Source organism: Chiloscyllium plagiosum, unplaced genomic scaffold (assembly GCF_037043375.1).
Source record: "Chiloscyllium plagiosum isolate Xiang-an unplaced genomic scaffold, Cpla_swu_hap1 HiC_scaffold_37, whole genome shotgun sequence".
Classification (NCBI taxonomy): Eukaryota; Metazoa; Chordata; class Chondrichthyes; order Orectolobiformes; family Hemiscylliidae; genus Chiloscyllium; species Chiloscyllium plagiosum.
In genome coordinates this window covers 17,578,552-17,600,833 of record NW_028270175.1, presented here as the reverse complement: position 1 = coordinate 17,600,833, position 22,282 = coordinate 17,578,552, and the positions used below count along the sequence as shown (strand labels likewise).

Below are 22,282 nucleotides of genomic sequence, written 5' to 3'. Positions count from 1 at the left end.
TTGATGCCTCCTAATGTGTTATCACACCATGACAGGGAACAGGATGTGCTTTTTTTTAATATGACATATGCCACAAGATGTTATGCTGTGATATGACAGAATGACACACCAGAAACATAATCACTTTGTGCCTTTTTTCCTTTGAACCTAAGTCTGCTAAACATTATTAAAATAATTAAATTTGGAATAGAATGGGATAATATAACAAAGTGAAACATTGCCATGTGTTGTTGAGAGAACCTGTTACATGAGGTAGATTCATTGCGACATAAAGTTCCATTTAACCTGGTTCTCCTAGAAGTTGGCAATAAGACGAAGGCTTCTTCTCGGTTCAGCTGGCAACTGCCTCTTGTGGAACAGAGTCATACAGAGACTGAGGCAGGGTGAACTGACTGTTTATGTCTGAGGTAGCACTTGGCCTCCTGTTATATGCCATAGTGCCCTTGAGCTGGGGAGGTGTAAAATCATAGACAGGATTCCCAAAATTACCATATCCCTATTGGCTGATCTGTCCTGGAGAGTGCCTGTACATCTAGAGGGTGGGATTGTGCTTAATTGTGTCACCTCAATGGTTAAGTAATTTTTTGGCGCTCAGTTTCTAGTCTTATACATAAAGATTAATTGGGGACCAGATGGTGGCCGACAACTGTGGAACTGTACCTTAGGGTGTATCAGTATGGTACAAAAAGAAGACACTATACATGTCCCTTACGCAGTTAATTAGACTAGCATACAGAACCCACTTCATCTCCCTCATTCCTTAACTTTCTTGCAAGTTAATAGTGTATTAGGAATTTGATCAGATACTTTCTTAAATGTTTTGGTTGGTACAACATGGCTGTTTGGCAGTAAAATTATGTTTGATTTAATTCCTTTGGAATCATAACTGTGTGGTTATATATTATCCTGTTATTGTACCCTGTAGTTATATTGCACCCAGAAGCTATAATCCTATACTTGCAGTAAAACTAGGTACTATAACTTAATTTATATTGTAAGATAAATCAGAAAGTGCTGGAAATATTCATCACGTCCAGTAGCTTTTGTGAAGAGAGAAGTAGTTAATGTTTTGAAACAAATATGACTTTATAGGCTTTCCAGCACTTCCTGTCTGTATTTCAGACCTACAGGATCTGCACATTTTGCTTCTATTTGTATTGTACCTGGGTACTATGAACTATAAAAAGAAAGACCAAGCTTTTATTTATGTAGCATCTTTCATACACTGATGTCCCATAATGCTTTACAGCCAATTAATCCCTTTAAATTGTAATCTCTGCTGTGATGAAAGAAATCACCTACATTGTAATCAATGTGTGTACAGCAGGGTTCCATACATTGCAATGAGATAAATTACCAGATGATCAGTATTTGTGATGTTGGTTGAGGAATGTTTACTTGCTAAAGCACTGGGGATAACACCCATGCTGTTCTTCAAAATAGTGGCATGGAATGTTTTATATCCATCCAAGAAAGCAGATAGAGGCTTGGTTTAAAATCATTCTCTCTGTTCTGCAGTGGATCTGAACCCAACACCATCTAACCTATAATTAACAATATATCTCTATAGTGCTATAGTATGGTAGATATTGTGCACTGCTTGATAGGGCATTCTTGGTTAGTACAACATTATCGCTCAATTGCACGTAGGAAATGTGCTACTCTCAGCCTCTATGCTACTGAGGTGGGCTGTGAGATAGCATTGCTAGGTTTTGTCAGCACCTGCCTGACCCTATCTTTTCACAGAGTTGTCAGGAATCTAGAATTCTGTACCTGAAGGGATAGAGCTGATTCCATACATAATTTCAAAAAGGAGTTGAACAGATAGTTGAGGATGAAAATTTACAGTTGCAAAGACAAAAATCTGGGGTTTGAACTCAGCATGACAGTTCTTTCCACAAGATGACACAGGTGGAATGGACTGAATGCCCTGTTTCAGTCACTCTGTAAGTTACTATGATCTGCAATTTTATCTGAGTGTTACCTTTTTGAGAGTAACAATTGTGACATCTAGGTCCTTATTGATCTGTGGCACCAAAGGCCTTGTGAACATCCCACTGATGTGTTTGAGTCTGTCAGATTTTGGGCAGGGGCAACCCCCATTTGGCTGCCAGTGTGGTAGGATTTCCCAGCAGAAAGAGCCGAGAAACCACAGGTATCTGAGAGAGCAGCCGAGCTGTCACACTTGGAGCCACTTCACACTTACTCTGCTAATCAGGCAGCCTGTTAAATCTTATTCATTAATAAATATTTCCTGCTGCTTTCCCCAGAAAGAAAATGCAATAAATTTTAAATTCTTAACCTAATTAATTTGGCCTGTGTTAAACAGTTGCTTGTATCAATGGCTAAAAGTCAAATAAAGAGAAATCAAATAAAGTTCACATGAAAAATGAGTAACAGGAAAAAGCTAGGGTACCAGTGGACAGTGATTGATAGGAAATTAAAGCCTGTCTCCATAGTCACTGGCTATGGTCTCTTCTCTTCACGGTTTCTAATATGACACGATTTGATGGATGCTCATGGTTGACAAACACTAATTCTAAATTAATTGTGTGTCCAAAACAGGACGGTTTAACATTGAACTGTGATGGAAGTGGTGAGAATTGTCAGGAGGCATAGTAGATCCAATGAGGGTCATTCTCTTTTACATTCACCTCGACATTACCAACCCATCTTCTCATCATTTCCCTCGATTCCTTCTCTCTGACTCTGCCCATAAATATGTCAAATTGACTCTGAGATATATTTTCTAATTGACCTTTTCAGAGATGTTACACGCATCTGAAGCAGGTGGGACTTGAACCCAGGGTAGGCTGAGGGATAGTGGTAGAGATCCTATCACTGTGCCTCACGAGGGCCTTTCAGACATACTGTCAGCCTCAATGAACTTGACTGGTATCTTATTGACCAACTTGCTCATTCACTGGTTCTCTTTCTACTCACTTCAGCCTAATTTTCATTCATACAGTAATCCAGTGGTTATAGAAGAAGAAAAACTTGCATTTATGTAGCACCTTTCATGATCTCAGAATGGTGCAAAACGTTTTATAGTTAATGAAATGCAGTTTGAATTCTCCTCTGAACATTGGAACTTCCAAAATAACATAGCACTCCCTTCCTTATATGGAACTGGGAATGACAGCTTATGTTTTCCGCTCAGTTCTCTGGAATGGGGACTTGAATACAATATCTTCTGACAAAGGCGAGAATGTTATCCAGTAGCCATAAATTAATGACCCAAACATTGTCAGCTCAGAGCACATCATTTCATGCTGAAAATTAATTAATATGCAGAGCCTTTGTGAGCCAGTGCTCAAGTGCCCATTACTCCAGTTACTGGCCAGCCTCAATGGAGCTTTTTAAGCTTCACCCTTTTATTGGCCTCATAACATTCTTAGCTTTTTCTAACACCTAAAGTCAGCTTCATTCTTTCTCTCCATATTCTCACAAGGGCAATTATATATTTCTTATGATCTTCTGCCTATTCTTGGGTTACAGTTCAGCTGCTGACATTGTTTGTTTGTCTGATTGTTTGTAGAATGTAGGGATAGGGAGACTCAATGACTTAGTGGTTCAAACAGTGACTTTCATTAGAATCAATTCCAGGTCCAGTTGATGGGATAAAGGTATCATAGCAGTGGTGAGAGATTCTGTAAAGTGCACATAAATAGTGGCAGTGCTGTTCAGAGTAGAGTTTCATGATTTTGCCCCAGTGACAGTGAAGAAATGGTAATATACTTTCAAGTCAGGAAAGAATGTGGTTTGGAAGAGAGTTTGTAGATGGTGCTATTCACATATATCTGGGAGAAAGTGAGGACTGCAGATGCTGGAGATCAGAGCTGAAAATGAGCCATTCCTGAAGAAGGCTCATGCCTGAAACGTCGATTCTCCTGCTCCTTGGATGCTGCCTGACCTGCTGTGCTTTTCCAGCAACACACTTTCAACTCTGATCTCCAGCATCTGTAGTCCTCACTTTCTCCTAGAAGATTTTAACCTACCGGAATCCTCTTGCAAGGATGCCTTCCTTGAAGAAGCTCTCTTCCTCCCTCTACAAGGATTTCAGTGAGTCCCTCTCTCACTGCACACCCCAGGTCAAAAAGTCATTCCTGAAGAAGGGCTCATGCCCGAAACATCGATTCTCCTGCTCCTTGGATGCTGCCTGACCTATTCACATATATCTCCTGCCTTGTCCTGCTTAGTTGTGGAGACCATACATTTGGAAAGTGCTGTTGGAGGAACTCTGGTAAAGTACTGCAGTGCATCTTTTAGATGGCACACACCGCTGCCTCTGTGTGTCAGTGATGAAGAGAATGAATGGTGAAGGTAGTGGATGGGGTGTCATTCAAGGGAACTGCTTTGCCTGGACAGTGTTAAGCTACTTGAGTGGTGTTGGAGCTGTACTTATCTAGACAAGTGAATAATATTCCATCGCACTCCATCCTTGTAAGTGATGGACAGCTTTGGGGAGAAGGAGATGAGGTACTTTCTGCAGAATTCCTAGCCTGTGTCTTGTTCTTGTCGCTACAGTATTTATATGGCTGGTCCAGTTCAGTTTCAGATCAATGGTAAGCCCTAGGATAATCATAGTGGGGGAGAAGATGGTTACTTCTTGGCACTTTTGTGGTGCAATTGTTTCTTGCAACTTATTAGGGCCAAGCCTGAATGTTGTGTACGTCTTACTGCTTATGGACATTGATTGCGGGAGTATTTGAGGGGTTGGGAATGGTGAAGAGCCTTGTGCTGTTATCAACAGCCATCCCCACTTCTGTCTTTACGATGGAAGAAAGATAAATGATGAAGCAGCTGAAAATGGTTGGGTAAGGGCATTGCCCTGAGGAACTCCTACTGTGATTTCCTGGGACTGAGATGATTGACTTCCATCAACCACAACCATTTTCCTTTTTGCCAAGTATGTATACAACTAACAGAGAGTTATCTCTTCATTCATAATTGACTTCAGTTGCCAGGGCTCTGTGATATCGTACTTGGTCAAATGCTGCTAGTTGTCAGTTGATCTCAGGGTGCAGTGTTGAAGGGCATAGGTGCCGTGTAAGTGGATCAGAGATGGGTCATGAGGTTTCTTAGAGGCTGGCGTATGTCAGATGCCAATGTCAGTAGATGTGAGATGCATGTGGCCAGAGCCTGTGGCGGGTTTCCTAAGATGTTGGTGCCCAATGTCCAACATGGCGGTCCATTGGGGCAAGTAGTGAGCTGAAGTTGCTAGGTACCAGTTCTGACTCCAAGTTGAGAATTCTTGTTATCTAGTCTACTCGCAGCAGGTGATAGGACAGAAAGCTGCATATTAATGAGGCAAGATGTGCAGTTAATAAGGTTGTTAACAAGTAATGACCCCCTTAAGAAGCAACTCTTGCTTTCACATCCACAGCTTCATTAAAAGATACAGCAAGATGCTCCCAAATATCAAGATAGGCCTCCCTGGACTTCTCACACATTTCTGTCACATTTCCTGCCATAACTCACATCATTCCAGGCGCTGTAGGATTCTGCCTCTAGTCTCTTTCTGTGCAACAAATATACTTCTGAAGAAATAATACTTGTCCAGAACAACCTTCAAAGTGTGTTGCTTTGACAAAGGCCCTAGAGTGACCTGACTGAAACATGGTGTTACACACAGACAAGTTAGATTCTGACAGCAATGAAAGATGTCCACTGATATGGTACAGTAGGCAATAATCATCTGCCTATTTTGACAATGACAGTACCTAAACTATAAGATATTATGTTTCAAAGCATTCAGAGTGAATTATAACTTCCAATATATTCTGGATTTAAAGGGGTAAACTTTTTATTTAATTTCTTTGCAAGTGTACAACTTTCCCATTTCCAGTTTGCTGGTCTATAATGGGAACAGATTCACAGCTGGCAGCTACCTTTAGGTATCTCACCCACATAGTAATACTTCATATGAATCTAATGTCATGGGATAATGTGACCAGTCTAATAATCCTGAGGACTGTTGAGTGGTGTGAAGTATGTTAATAGGATAGGATAAAGTAAGGCAGGAGGAGACTCCTGTGGATCATAAATACTGGTGTAGACCTGTCAAGCTGAATAGCTTGTTTCTGAACTGTAATTCTATGTGATGATTTGCTTGTTTAAATCCCACTGTAGCTAATTTGAAATTAAATTGAATAACTGATAATTCATGGAATAAAATTGACCATGAACTGAGGTTGTTGTAAAAGCCCAACTAATCAAAGAACAGACATAGTTACTGCAGGAGGACAGCAAGAAAGTGAGAGGAATACATTGCAACTTCTGAAACACTTGTAGAAACTGACTTGTCTTTGAAGAATACCCATTGATGAAAGAGAAATGTCCACCCGTGTTTAGAAGTCTTTTCAGGAGATATAATATTAAGCTTATTTCCTTTCCTCATCTCAGGAATAACTTGTGTCTCAAGTTTTGAAACCTTAGTACTTCTACTTTAACAGGACTGATCTGTTACATCTGAATGAAAACATGGCTTAAGTTCAATGCCAGCCTCTCTGGAGAGCTCAGTTAGGTTTTCAGAAATATGTACCACCTTTTCCCAAGTAACATCATCAAAACTGTAGGACAAATAAAAATAACTTGTCCATCAGGTTCAACTTATATTACCTTCCTAGTTGCACAATGCAATGATAATGGAATTGTTGACTAATCACAAGTCAGTCTCTGGCTATTAGTCTACAATAGGCCCAAACATGAGGCAAAGAAAACCCTATAGCCAGAGAACTGTAGAAATCATAGTTTCAAATTCAACTATTCCTCCCAAGAAAGTTACACTCAGTGCATGTCATAGAGTCGCACAGCACAGAATCAGACCCTTCAGTCCAACCAGTCAGTTCCAAACATAATCCCAAACTAAATTAGTCCCTCCTGCCTGCTCCTGGCCCATATCCCTCCAAACCTTTCCTATTCATGTACTTATCCAAATGTCTTTTAAAAATTGTAATTGTGCCCATGTCCACCACTTCCTCATCTTCAAAATTATCACATGCTGTATTCCAAAATATTATTTATGAAAACAATCTATCTCATTTGTCATTCATTGAATCAACATTAAGAGCTGTGTTAAGAAGTTGCAGTATCTATGAAATGTTGTGTGTAGGCTGTGCATGTCAAATGAGACATGGGCCCTTGTAAGGATGGATTCCTTACTGAGTCCCTAATTTCCTTCAGTTCACTCCATTGATTTGCTATTTCTTATCTAGATTCTGGAAGTCACTCCTCCTTCCTTTCTTGTTGGTGCATTAGCTAAAGTATCTCTTGAGCATCATAATCAATTTTGTTTGTCCTGAATTAGGAAAAGAAAGATCCATATGACAAAAAACCCTGCCAGTGACTATCCATGATTTGTAGGTACGTAAGTCTACAGAAGAGATTTGATGAGGACAGTGGTGATGATGTAATGTATGTAGACTTCCAACTGGCATTTGATAGTGTTGCACAATAGACTTGTGAGCAAATTTATAGCTCTCAGACATAAATTTAGCTTACTGGCAGGAAACAGGGAGCAGTGTTTAATGTTTGCTTTTTGGGCTGGAGGATGGTTTATTGTAAAGTGCCCCTGAAGTCAGTGATCTTTGGCATACAGAGCATAGTTTCAAAATTTGCAGAAAATTTAAAACTAGGAAGCAATACAAACTTGAAGCACGTATTGAACTTCAAAATAGTAAGTTGGTAAATGGGCAGAGAAATGAAAGATCTATCATTCTATGAGGTTCCATGTGGTATAATGTTTGAACAAAGATCGTGCAGAAACAATATAAATAAAGAGCATAGTTCTAAAGCGAGTGCAGGAGAAGAAAAACTTGGTTCTATCTGTGCATAAGACCATAAGACATAGGAGCAGAAATTAGGCCATTCGGCCCATCGAGTATGCTCTGCCATTCAATCAGCCGATATGTTTCTCAACCCCATTTTCCTGCTTTCTCCCTGTAATTTTTCATCTCCTTGGCAATCAAGAATTTATCTAAATCTATTTTAAATATACTCAATGACCTGGCCTCCATAGCTTTCTGTGGCAATGAATTCCATAGATTCACCATTCTCTGGCTAAAGAAGTTTCTCTTTATGACCGTTCTAAAAGATCTTCCCTTTACGCTAAGGCTGTGCCCTCGGGTCCTCATCTTTCCTGCCAATAGAAGCATTTTTCCCAATGTCCACTCTGTCCAGGCCGTTCTGTATTCTGTAAGTTTCAATTAGATCCCGTCTGATCCTTCTAAATTCCATTGAGTCTCGTCCAGAGTCCTCAAATGTTCCTCATATGTTAAGTCTTTCATTCCTGGGATCATTCTCATGAACCTCCTCTGGACCTGCACCAGGCCATAAGTCAAAGGTGGAAGAACAGGTTCAGAAAGAATTTCACAGAGCACATAACACCCTCAGCTTTATTAGTAAGGGTGAAGGCCACAAGGAGATTATGTTAAACTTGTACAAGACAATGATTCAACCTCCAATTCTTTCGGAAGAATGTGCAAGGCTCAGAGACCATGCAGAAAAGATTCAAAAGAATGATTTCAGGGATTAAAAAAAAATCCAGATAGAACGATAGTTTGGAGAAGCTGGGACTCTCTTCCTTGCAGAAGTCAAGGCTGAGAGGAGATTTGACAAGAAACATTCAAAGAGGATTGGACAGAGTAGGTCAGGAGAAACTTATCTTTCACATAAGTTTTGAGGGGAGGGCACAGATTTAAACAATTGGCAAAAGAAGCAAAAGCAAAACAGAGAGAATCGTTTTCACATGGGAGGTGGTTAGGATGTTGAATGCATTGCCTGTGAGTGTAGTGGAAGCAGGCTCATTCACAGCATTCTGAAGGGAACTAGATTGTTTTTTGAAAGGGATGATCATGCAGGTTTGCAGGGAAAGGCAAAGATATGGCACTAGTTGAATTGCTGATTTGGAGAACCAAAGCAAAAATGATGGGCTGAATGGTCTTCTTTTACACTGCAATCATGCTGTGGTTTCAAGTCTCATATATAAAGGGTACTCCCACAAGCCCATGTGTCTGATAAGGGGTCAGGCTCAAGGGAGCACATATCAGAGATAGGGTAACAACTCTTCAGACAGAATTCCCTGCTGGAAGAATGCATCACAAAATTACCCCATAAAGAATAGTCATTCCAGTTGAAGTTGGTGTAAATCAGCTCTTTAAAGAAAAGAGACAAACATTTGAAGAAACATATGTAACAGCACAGCATTGAATCTAACCACGGGAAAGCTCAGTCATTTGTATTTTTTCTTCACAGTGTCTATATGGCTGCTACGTCCATTCCTCTATTATCCCCACTTTCCATCGGAGGTGCTATTGGCTTCTTCAGGTAAGAAATAATTTGGTATTATTTTATAAATCAATAAGAAATAACTGATAGAAAAGCTAACATGTACAGCATTCAATGTGATGGGTGTCTCTGTGGTCTCCCATTGTCATGTTTCTTATTACACTTTATTTATATCAGAGCTTGTTAATGCACTGTTTTGCAATTGCCTGTTATATCTAGTGGATCAACTATATACTGGTGACCTCTGTCCAATGAAAGTACATTAATTAGTTCGTCTGCCTGTCAAACCTGAGTTTTCACCCACAAACAAAGAACGCTAAAAAAAGCTCAGCAATTCAGGCAGCATGAAGAAAAAGAGTTGACGTTTCAGGTCAAGATGACCTCTTGTCCATTGAAAAGTAAATTGGCCCAAAACATTAATTCTATTTCTCTCCAAAGGTGTTACCTGACTGGCTGTGTCTTTTTTCTGGCTTTTTTGTCTTTATTTCATATTTTTGGCATCTTTAGTATTTTACTTTTTTGTTGAGTTTGAACTTGTTTTGTGTTGGCGATACATTTTCCTTTGGGAGACCAATGCCAAGTATCTGGACTCCAATCCTCCTTACCTTCCTTTCTTCTCTACTCCACTATTATTTCTCACCCTTCCCCTCTTTCCTCCCCTCCCCTTTCCCCATCTCCTCTTCTCCTCCTGTCTACTCCCTTTCTATCTTTACACCCACCCCTCCATCTCATGTATTCTCTCGCCTCACCTCCACTTGCCCGTCTTTTCCTTTCTCCACTCCTTTCCACTCCCTCTTCTCCTGGTGTCTCCTTATTTCACCTTTTCCTCTCTTGGACTATTCCTCACCCCTCCTAACCTAACTTCTTCTGCCCTCCTCTTCACTTCCCTCTTTCTCTGTACCAGTGACACTTGCCTTCCACCTTTGCTGAGTTTAGAACGTCCCAGAAAGCCTGACCTCAATGTGTTTTGTTATAGGTGTTGATTTATTGGGACTGGGGATTTGATTCCATTCCTGTGTGACTTTTGAAGTATTAGGAAGCAGTGCACAATTCACAGCCCAAGTCAGCTATTAACTGTTTTATCTCAGTGCTGCTTCCAAGCCTTGTTTGAGGATAAAAGGGCTTTCTCTTTCTCCAGGACAGCCTGCGGTTCCCCTGCTACACTGGCATATTCTATACATTTCAAATATTTGCACAGAGGAGATCAATTCAGATGAAATCAGCTAGTTTATAATGAGGCCCTTTTGGCACCACCAGGACGGACATGATCAATAATGAAGGCAGCAGAGAGTGCAGCAACAATAAAATAATACAAACTGCAGACAAACAAAGGAAATAAATAATTTAGCAGAGTAAATGGCCTCACAATAAGAATAAATGCAAAAACACAGCCTGCCTTAGAGATGTATTTAACAATAGGAAACCATCATGAGGATAATGGTGATAATTTCTTGGTTTGGCTGGACTTATTGCAATGGTGGAGGGCACATACTTAAGGTAATTGGGAAAAGAACCAGAGGTGGCACAGTATTTTATCTTTGCACAACCAGTAGTTAAGATTTGGAATGCATATCTGATAAGGTGATGGAAAGAGATTTAAACAGCCTTCAAAAAGGAATTGAATAAATACTTGAAAGAGAAAAGAATTCCAGAGCTACAGGGAAAGAGCAAGATAGTAAAATTAATCGGATTGCTCCTTGAAAGAGTCAGGGCAGATTTGATGGGCCGAATGGTCTCCAGCTAAACTGTGTTACTGCATAATTCTATGAAACTGGAAGCAAGCAGAAAGGAAAATGCAGAAGATCGATTTGTCATCAGTTGAATTCAAGCTGTGTTTCATTGGGACTTTGAGGAGAAGACTATACTTGAGGTGCTGGTACCAATTTTACAGACTCTGCATTTAAAGGGTTTATCTCTGTTGGCCGAATGGGTAAGTACCCTGGTACTCAGCCACACAGCTGAGGATGATCACTTATTTTAGTTATTGAACTAGCTTCTCCCGTGCCAGAAATAATGAAGAAAGCTCAGAATGTGGCAGGAGAAAAGGTCACACAGATTGCCGACCTTTAATTGCAATTTCACTAGAAAGGGAGCTTGGGAATGTGCAAGGACAAAGGTAGGGTAGACCAGAGGAGAGAACATGACCTGAGCTCAATGCAGTGAGGATGTAGGGAGGAAGAATATTTTCTTATCCTTTCGTAGGATCTGTGAGCATGGCTAGCACCATCAACATTTGTTATCCTTTGTTAATTTCAATTGAACTGAGTGACTTATGTTATGGGCAGTTAATACCGAACAAAATTTCAGTGAATCTGGAGATGCATGCAATGGCAGACCAAGTAAGGATGGCAGCTTCCTTTCCTTAAAGAGCATTAATGAACCAGATGGGTTTTTATAACAATGGATGATAGCTTTATGGTCACCATCACTACAGCTAGCTTCAGTTCCAGAGTTTTTGAGAAGTAATTCAGGCTACACAGAAGATGATGTAACTGCTGGATTGATTTTAACTGCAGACAGCCCGTCATAAGTTAAAATCAAGCTGTGGCCAATTCCCTAATCCATGTTGATGTCTTGGAGCCAGGGATTTATGGAAATGTTTCAACGAATGAGCCGACTCACTTGCTGCAAGAAGTGAACAGAAAAACAAATCTGAGTCTGGCTGGCAGATTGGCTCTTAATATTAGGAGCAATGCATGACTTCAAAGCCATACACTTCGACCAGTGTCTTCAAGCAAATCACTTTCAGCAGGAGAAAAGAAATTCAATCATGGAGCGACGAAAATGGAATTTGAAGATGGCTATTCAGAGGTTGGAGGTCAGCTGTGAGGAGAGGCAGAACCTCTCACCTGCTTTTACACCATCTGCTGTTTTGGCTGTTTTTCAAATTTTACTTGGCAGGTTGTCCAAAAGGAGACTTCAGTGAGTCGTTAACAATAATCAGATAGGAGAGAAATGTGAGGTGAGTGCAGCTGATTAAAAGTGACAGCTTTTATTATTGATATGGGACTAAGTTTAGAGAAAGTATGTGAAGAACATTCTGGAAAATCAATTTGCACAGGCTTTGACCATTGACTTTAATAGACAGCAGACTGGAATAATCTTTTCAAAAATAAAGAAATAAATGAAACTGCTTTTTCTTAAACTGTGCCAATAGTTAAGTTGATAAGCTTGCAGGTCTGAGTGGTGCTTTACCTTGAGGAATTGGGCCATAGTTCTACACTGCCCTCCAGTGTTTACTGAGTTCAGTGATCTCTCTTCCTCTCTTCTTGCTTCATCCATGAGAGACCATAAAACATAGGAGGGGAGGTAAGGCCATTCGGCCCATCAAGTCATCTCTGCCATTTACTCATAACTGATAGGCATTTCAGCTCCACTTATCCACACTCTCCCCGTAGCCCTTAATCCCGTTGACTACTACATCCCTTTGAAATTACCTCTATACCTCCTCCCTTAATTCGCATGCTTTCACCAACTAGCGCACATGCTCTTGGTTTCTTCTGTAAAAATCCTTGCCACTTTTTTGCCTTCCCTCAAGACCCTCCTCCATCATTTCAATCAATTATTTGAATGTCCCTGCCTTTCCTTATGTCTCCTCGTTTGGCCCAGAATTTGGTTTATTCTTTGCACGCCCTGAAGTGCCATTAAAATGTTATTTCTCTTACCTTCTGACATTTGACTATTGCCAGTTGTAGTGTGTGCTAAACTGAACTCAGAGCCGTCTTTTCTACAGAGATAAAGAGTGGAGTCTTATGGCGGCACTAGATCTTGGGTACTTGCTGAAGAGCTAGCAAGAGCCCCATGTTGTCTCTTTTTCAAAAGGCCTGCCATATCTTGTGCCTCTCAGGCACATAACCTGACAGTGAATGATCTTCCCTGGGATCAAGGACCCTAGGGACAGAGGTCCTGCCCCCAGGAACTCTTCTGTCCTCAGCATACCACCAGGGAGATGGTGGCTATACCAGTACCACAAATGCATGAGACTTCAGACTGAGGAGGAAAGCAGAAAGGAGATTGTAGGGGACTGTGAGTATGGAGGTCACCAACAAGTGCATGGGTATGGCACTCAGTGGACCCTTCTCCTTCTCGAGGCTGGACCCTTCTTTCTCTCAATGAGGGTCCAACTACTCCCCCACAGGAGCCCTGAAAAAAACATGCTGCTGGGCTTATAACAGTGAGTTTGGTTATGGTGTCTTATTGACTATTAACTGCCCACGTAAAGGCCTTAATTGGTGCCACCTTAGGAAGGGATGGGGTCCTTCCTGTCTGATTAAATGCCACATCTGCTACCAAATGTGCCAAAGAAGAATAGGAAAATAGAAAATATTTTTCCCTTGTTAACTAACTAATGACTGCTGCCAGAATGTGCAGATGTATGAAAGTGACAGTCAGGCATTGCTGTCCACCTTCACAGACCAGACACAATCATGAAAGCTCAGGCAAAGTGGCAGGGAGCTCTGGGCACACAATGTATCAGGTTAGGCCAGGAATCTTCATACTGACTCAGCAGCAGCCCAGAAACATCTCTCAAAAAATATGCTTAAAAAAACAACTTTGATTCTGGTCCCACACTGACAGACTGATTGACTCTTCCAGAGGCTTCAATTAACATCCAATTACCTTTGGAAGAGCAAGTGAGAAAACTTGTCATTTGTGCAAACAAACAAGAATCACCCAAATACAATCATAAAAATGTAAACACTGAGCAAGACATACATACAGTTGCAAACATGCACAGACAAGACACACAAAAACATAAGTATATACAGATAATCTTAAATGAAAACTGCTGGGGAAACTCAGGAGCTCTGGTAGCAACTGGTATTCAAGGTATTAGAACCCTCACTGATTTTTCATTATTTTAATTTTTATTCTTTTGTTAATTTTGAATTGCAAGCTTGAACTGAGCTGTGAACTTTAGGACAGCTTGTGGTAAAAGGAAAAGAACAGACCAGTCGGGTTTTTTTGGTTTGTGAGGCCAGGCCTGGAAGCTAAATGCAGGCTAAGCCTTGATGATAAAAGTTCTAACAGACAGAGAAGAGCATTGTGATTAAACAGATAGCTGAAGTTGGCTGTTAACAAGTTCAGTACCTGGGAATTGGTTCCAGCAAGTCTGGAAGAGACCCTTGTTTACACAGATGGCAGTTGTTGAATGGTAATTGAAGGCTGTAGAAGAGTTGATCAGTCTATCAGTGTGGGACTAGAAACAAAGTTTTTTTGAAGTATATTTTGAGAGATGATTCTGGGCTGCTGTTGAGATAGCATGAAGATTTGAAAGCTCCTTGCCTAACCTGTTACACCAGTTTCTGCAAGTCCAAAGAGTAGAAAACTGAGTTAGAGTCTTTGCTTGGGTGACCCTGATCAATTTTTCAGGTAAAGCAGCTGAGGAGTCCACATGTATATCTGTGAAGCATGCATCGTAAAAGCCATTGAAGTAATCTTACCAGTTTTGTTATTTTCTATTATTTATCTCGAAACTGTGTTAGTTTGTCTATCTTTTGTGTGAATGGGGGCTGAAAACAAATGTCTCAGGTTTAAAACACACACATTAATGAAGTTACTGTGTTTAATTTTCTCTCTGCTAAAGTTATTGTATATCTGAAAGAATGTTAAGATTTTGTTGAAGATATAAAACCAGTGTCTGGAAATTAGTTAATCGCCAAGTCTGGGATTTGTTTACAAAAGTCTGGTTCGGAACCATTGGAGTGACTATTTGGGGGTCTTCAGTGGTTTAATTTTACTGTGTTGTGAATTTTGAAGTAGAAAGGGTGATTTGCTTTGGCTATCTGTTTCCATGTTGTAACAAGGCAGAAAAACAGAGTTAACGTTTCGAGTCCAGTGACCCTTCATCAGGACTGAAAATAGTCAGGAAAGGGTGATGCTAATGCTGATAATGGAGTGGGAAAGGTGAAAAAGTACATAGAAATAGTGCCCAGAGAGAGAGGAGATTAAAAAGGGATACACAAGTAAAGATAGCCGAGAGAGAAGTAAACGTTGGGTAAGGTGCTGACAAGAAGTGCAAATGGTTGAAAGTGAATTGCCTCTGTTGGGAGTAATGCATACAAGCTAGGGTGTGGGGTGTGGGGTGTTGGGGGTTGGGAACCAAACATAGAGGGAAGAGAAGAGTGAGAGGTGGACCAGGTGAAAATGACAGTAAGGTAGAAATTGGAAACAAACCTTATGCTTCCAATTCCACCCACCCTCACCTCCACCTGGTTCATCCCCAATTGTTCCCTTCCCTTAGAACATAGAACGTAGAACAGTACAGCACAGAGCAGGCCCTTCAGCCCATGATGTTGTGCCGACCATTGATCCTCATATATGCACCCTCAAATTTCTGCGACCATCTGCATGTCCAGCAGTCTCTTAAATGTCCCCAATGACCTTGCTTCCACAACTGCTGCTGGCAACGCATTCTATGCTCTCACAACTCTCTGTGTAAAGAACCCGCCTCTGACATCCCCTCTATAGTTTCCTCCAACCAGCTTAAAACTATGACCCCTCGTGTTAGCCATTTCTGCCCTGGGAAATAGTCTCTGCTATCGACTCTATCTATGCCTCTCATTATCTTGTATATCTCAATTAGGTTCCCTCTCCTCCTCCTTTTCTCCAATGAAAAAAGTAGCAACAATTTGCCTGCTCTTCAATCAATTTAGTCTATTATAGTCATTGTTCAGTGTGGTCTCCTCTACACTGGAGAGATAAAACACAGATGGGGTCGCTGCTTTGTGAACACCAGTGCCCTAAACACTTGCTGCAGTCCTCCAGCATGGCTTATATTCTACCCAGGTATCTTCGAGATGCCAGGGCTTAACATTGAGTTTAACAAATTCAGAATGTGAATACCCTTCTCTATGCACTTTACTCTTTCCCTCCTTCTAAGTCCTGTCTTGTATAGGTTACCCCCAGCAATGCTAACCCATTTTCAATCAATTACACTTTTTCTTAACATTCTACTCAGGATTTATCTTTTTCAGCTTATCAGTAATCTTCTTCTTTGCTTATCTCTTCCTTTTTCCTTTCTCCCCTTTCTCCCATCTCCATGTATTCTATTCACTCTGTCCCTACCCTGCCATCAGTATAAATACCACCTTTCCCAGCGATTTTCAGTTCTGACAAAGGGTCATTAAACTCGAAAAGTGAACTCTGTTTTTCCCTCTACAGCTACTGCCAGGACTGCTGAGTTTCTCCAGCTCTTTCTGTTTTTTGTTTCAGATTTCCAGTATCTGCAGTTCTTTGTTTTTAATCTCAGACAAATGCAGACCTCTGGACACATGCACAATGGCGATTGAAGTCACTTGAGGCAGTTAGAGACTGAGATGAGAGATTTTATGGTTCAATGGAAAAGAGATGTACAGTCATTGCATGGCATCCATCATCTGTGCCACACTTGTGAAGTACATGGTAGAATGCATTTATACACACAATACACATAGATACGCAGGCAGGCACCAGTGGACTTAAGCGACTTGTATACACAAAGACAGACACAATTGGATGCACACACGAGTGCTGAAATGATGTCTTTAAATATTTAACATTTTGAGACTGTTGTTGGCTCCTCAGTCACTGAATGACAATGAATGTGGTTGACTCCTGATTAAAGTGCATGGCTGATTTAACAAGAAAAGTTCTCCATGGATCAGGATTTCAGTTCCATGTTTTCATCTTCTGTTTTTATCCTAGTGACAAGCAGGCAGGTTTGTACCTCAATTTTAACAATACTGGTTCTGGCTCTAAAGCCCCTTAAGATTACAAAGCTTCTGTAGGATCTCTCTCCACAGCTGTTTGAATCAGAGAATCGTAATGGAGTTTGTCACATAGAGCTCTCAGATCTCATGATTCTACAAACATTAAAATCAACAGTCACGAGATGTGAGATGAAAGCTGGGATAAAATTAAAAGTTAAGCTAAACTTATATTGAATCTTAGCTAGACCACACTTAAGAATACTGCATGCAATCCTGATTGTAATGCTATTGTAAAAATGTAGCAGCACTAGAGATGGTGTAGGGCTTTCCAAAAATGATAACAGAAATGTGACCGTACACTTACCAGGCCAGGAATGACAGGCTATAAAAAAAAAACAGTTTGAGAAGTGAGGTACCTGCTGGCCTTGTCCTTCTATATAGTAGTGGTTGTGGGTTTGGAAGATGCTGTCAAAGGAGCTTTGGCCAATTTCTGCAGTGCATCTGTGATTGATACATACTGCTGCTACTGAGTATCAATGGTGGAAGAACTGAATGTTTGTGGATGTGTTGATGATCAAGTTGTCCTGGATGGTGTCAAGCTTCGTGAGTGTTGTTGGAGCTGTTGTCGTTCATAGAGGGGGGTGTATCCATCACATCGCTGACTTGTGCATTTCAGACGTTGGATAGGCTTTGGGTGATTTACTTGAGGCCATATTCTGCCCTGCTCTTGCAGCTACAGCATTTATAAGGCTAACCCAGTTCAATTTCTGGTCAATAGTAACCCCCAGGACCTTGATTCAGTGTTGGTAATTCCATTAATAATTAGATTATCTCTTACTGGAAATGGTCGTTGCCTGGTATTTCTGTGGCACAAATATTACTTGCAACATTTCAGCCCAAGCTAGATATTGTCCAGGTCTTGCTTTATTCGAAAATGTACTGCTTCAAATCTGATGAGTCACGAATGGTGCCAAACATGGTACTAGTATTGGTGAACATCCCCACTTCTGGCTTTGTGATGGAGAGAAGATTGTTGATGAAGTAACTGAAGATGGTTTGGCTGAGGACACTATTTTGGGGAACTTCTACAGAGATGTGCTGAACCTGAGATGACTGATATCCAACAACCACAACTATCTTGGTTTGTCCCAAGTATGACTCCAACCAACAGACTCCAGAATCCCCCTCTCCAATTTCAATTGACTTGAGTTTTGCTTGATGCCAAATGATGCCTTGATATGAACAATAATCACTCTCCCTATCTCTGGAATTCAGGTCTTCTGTCTATTTTTGAACCAAGGCTATAATGAAGTCAGCAGCTGTCTGGCATAATCCAAACTGGGCAACACTGAGCAGGTTACTGCTGAACAGCTGTTGCTTAATAGGATTGTTGCTGACACGTTCCATCACTTCACTGATGATCGAAAGTAGATTGATGAGGCAGTAATTGGCTGGGTTGGATGTGTTCTCCTTTGTGTGTCTAGACTTTCTTAGGCAATTGCGCTGGAACAGCTTGGCTTAGGTAGCGAGATTAGAGTGGTGCTGGAAAAGCACAGCAGGTCAGGCAGCATCCGCGGAGCAGGAAAATTGACATTTCGAGCAAAGCCCTTCATTAAGAATGAGGCTTTGCCTGAAACATCGATTTTCCTGGACCTCGGATGCTGCCTGACCTGCTGTGCTTTTCCAGCACCACGCTAATCTTGACTTGAATCTCCAGCATCTGCAGTACCCAGTTCTGCCTTGGCTAGAGTAGTGGCAAGTTCTGAAGCAAATGTCTTCAGCAGTTTTGCCAGAGTGTTGTCAGAGCCCATAGCCTTTGCCATATCCAGTGCCACCAAAATCATTCACCCATGCAGAGTGAATTGAATTGACTGAAGACTGGTATCTTTGATGCTGGGGGCTTCTGTTGGAAGCTGAGATGGCTCATCCACTCAATACTTCTGGCTGATGATAGTTGCAAATGTTTTGCACTGAAATGCTGGGCTCCCCCAACATTGAGGATGTGGATATTTGTGGAGCTTCATCCTCCTCCTCCTCCTCCTCCTCCTTCTCCTCTTCCTCTTAGTCAGTTGTTTAATTGTTTACCATGACTGGATGTGACATGATACAGAGCTTAGATCTGATCTGTTGGTTGTGAAATTGCTTAACCCTGTCTATCAGTTGCTACTGTTTGGCATTCAAGCATTCCTGTTACTTGCTTCATCAGGCTTTCAACTAATTTTTAGGGATGCTTCCTGACCTGCCCTCCTGCACTCTTCATTGAACCAGGTTTATGGTAATGATGGAGTGGGGAATCTCCTGGGCTATGTGGTTGCAGATTATGTTGAACCATGATTCTGCTGCTATTGCTGATGGCCCACAGTGTAGATGCCCTGTTTCGGATTTGCTAGGTCAGTTCAAAGTCCATCCCATTTAGAACGGTGATGCTGCTTTATAACACAATGTAAAGTATTAATACGAAGGCAGGACCTTATCTCTGTAAGGACTATGTCTGGGTCACTCTTGGTCACATAATACAGTGATGGGCAAAGCAATTTGGTAAGTTTGAGGTCGATCATGTTTTCTTTCTTGTTAGTTCCCTCACCGCCTGTTGCAAACCTACTCTAGTAGCCATTTCCTTTAGGACTTGACCAGCTTGATCAGTAGTGCCTCTGCCGAGCCACTGTTAGTGATAGACAGTGAAATCCCTGACCGAGGTTTGTTCTGTCCCCATACCACACTCAGTGCTTTCTCCAAGTGTTGTTCAACATGAAGGGGCACTGATTATTACCTGAGGTTTCCTTTCCCATGTTTTCACTATGTTCCATGGTATCCAGAGTCAATGTTGAGGATGTCCAGGGAAACTCCTTTCCAACTGCATACTACTGTGCTGCCACTTCTGCTGGGCCTAAACTGGAAAAGGACTTAGCCAGGGATAGTGATGGTGGTGTCTGGGATATTGTAGGTATGATTACGACAGCATGACTGTGTTGCTTGACTAGTCTCCCATAATTGGCATTCGGTCTCCTCTGGACAGCTCTCCCAATTTTGGCACCCCACCACCAACCTCCAACGCCTCTTATTTTGCCACTGTCATTTCGGGTGCCTTGATTGATGCCAGGTGCATTGTCTAGTTTCATTTCTCTTTTGAGACTTGTTGGCAATTATTACAACTGAGTAGCTTACTTGGCCCTTTCAAACGGCAGTTAAGAGACAACCACATTGCTGTGGAAAGTCGCATGTAGGCCAGACAAGGTTAATATAGCAGTTTAATTCTCTAAAGGACATTCATGAACCAGATGGGTTTTCTGACAATTGAAATGCCATTAGACTTTTAATTCTAGATTTTTATTGGATTCAAATTCCACTATTGACCATGGCAGGATTCGAACTCACGTCCCCAGAACATTACCTGTGTCTCTGAGTAATAGTACAGCAATCGTCTCCTATTTCGTCTTCCATTCCTTGTTGCCATAGAAATAAACAGATTATAAAATAGTTTTGTCACTTTGCAAATTGCTTTGGTATTATTTCTTAAATCAGGCATTTGATGTATATTTTTCAGGAAGGCAAGAATAGACAAAGCTTCCTCACAAGCTTTGTTCCAATTCTTTTGAAGAGCAAAAGGCATAATTTTCACTCCAGCTTCACATTATTGATGCTGTGTGCTTTAAGATTTTGACACTAAAAGCTTTCTGTTGTACTGGGTGTAAAAGAGATATGACAGGGCAATAAAATGTAAAATGAGTAGCATTCATATGAAATGCCAACGTTTGTTTCTCCAGATACGATTTTCTGTTGCATTTGTTTTAGTAATTGTAATGAGGTCAGCCAGGTAGATCTCATAGAATATGAATTCCCTGATTGGGGCTGTTACTCTGGTCCAATAAGGGAGCCTTGGCTGACAAATGTAAACAGGAGTGTCAGGCATCCTGTTCACTCTGAGAGATGGCTCTGAAAGAGCTGGATCAGTGTCAGGACTCTCCACGTATAAATAAAGGATGACTTGGTCAACAGGATACCTGGCCTCTGTGGAGTTATAAACATTGGTGGGGAGAGTGGGATTAATGAAGTAAACATGCAAAAGTGCCCACTAGCTGAACCCAACAGGACTTCAGACAGGCACTACAACTGGCCTAATCAATGAAAAATGTGGCACGTGGAGAATGTGAATTGCAGGGTATTCTGATGGAATTGGACACCCTCGCCAGTCCGACTGAGCTTGGGGAACACCGCTAAAGTGAAGGCAATTGCTTATCCTCGCTCAGGACATAACCTGAATTTAGGTCAGTCCACAGCAGAACCCCAAAGCAAAGCCAGCTCGGCTATACAATTAAAATTTTCTTCAGGATCCGGGCAGTCAAGCTGTTGTAATTGCTGCAGGTACGTGGACTTGAGACAGCAAAAAGGTCCCACTGAGCTAAAAGAGGGCCAGTCTTGAAAACGGTCACACAGGCAAGCCATAGCTTTCAGAGAAGTGAAGAAACAGTGTCGTCCTCTAAGGTGTTTGCATACTGTGAACCCAAGTGAGTTCTGGTATTGACATGCAATGCCTTCCCCTATATCATTGGGGTAGTATTAGGTGACCCAGTGGAGAGGAACAGCCAATAGCATCCAGGATTATGGCTAATACAGAGGATAAATATACCCAGATAGAGGAGGCGGGTTTGGCATTCATATTTTGGAGTTAGGAATTTCCACCAACACCCTTACGGATCTGAGTGTATAATACTAACGGACCATAAACCCCTCCCAGGTCTACTTAAAGAGGACAAATTCAGGCTGAATTCAGCAGTGAGCTCATATACTAAGTGTTTATACTTACAAGTTAAAACATTGTTCAGGAGACCAAGTAGCAAATGGTGATGTATTGAGCTGTCTCCCGCTGGTGGATACAGTGTCGGTGGTACCACCAACTGGAAGAGTTAATAATGGTTTTAAATTTTCTGGAGACATTTCCAGTCACAGCTGACTATACCAGACTGTGGACACAGAAAAATCCAGCTCTGACAAAACTGTAACAGCTGTTAATGATGAGGAAACCAAAGGGCCATTACAACCAGAATTGAAATCTTTTTGGACCTGGAGAGACCTGATCACTGTAGAGGATGACATGTTATTCTGGAGAGCAAGGATGATTGTCCTGAGCAAAGATCACTGCCAGATACAGGCTGAACTCCACCTGGAGTTTCCAAAATAATGATGTTGGTGAGAAGTTAGCTCTGACGGTCAGGCTTGGACGCAGACATAGCCGCGTTGGTGGAACAGTGCCCAGAGTGCCAACAAAAATTATTGTCAGCAGCTACCCCACATTTGTGGGAATG

General features: G+C 41.3%; 1 protein-coding gene across 7 annotated transcripts in view; it reads left to right on the top strand.

Moving 5' to 3' along the window:
* camta1a (calmodulin binding transcription activator 1a) overlaps nt 1–22,282 on the top strand; it is a 1,306,542-nt gene that overhangs the window by 1,027,317 nt on the left and 256,943 nt on the right. For all 7 annotated transcript variants that reach the window (XM_087980408.1, XM_087980405.1, XM_087980404.1 and 4 more), the window contains exon 5: nt 9,256–9,327. In XM_087980408.1, coding sequence (XP_087836534.1) covers nt 9,256–9,327 — 72 coding nt within the window. The remainder of the gene's footprint in view (nt 1–9,255; nt 9,328–22,282) is intronic.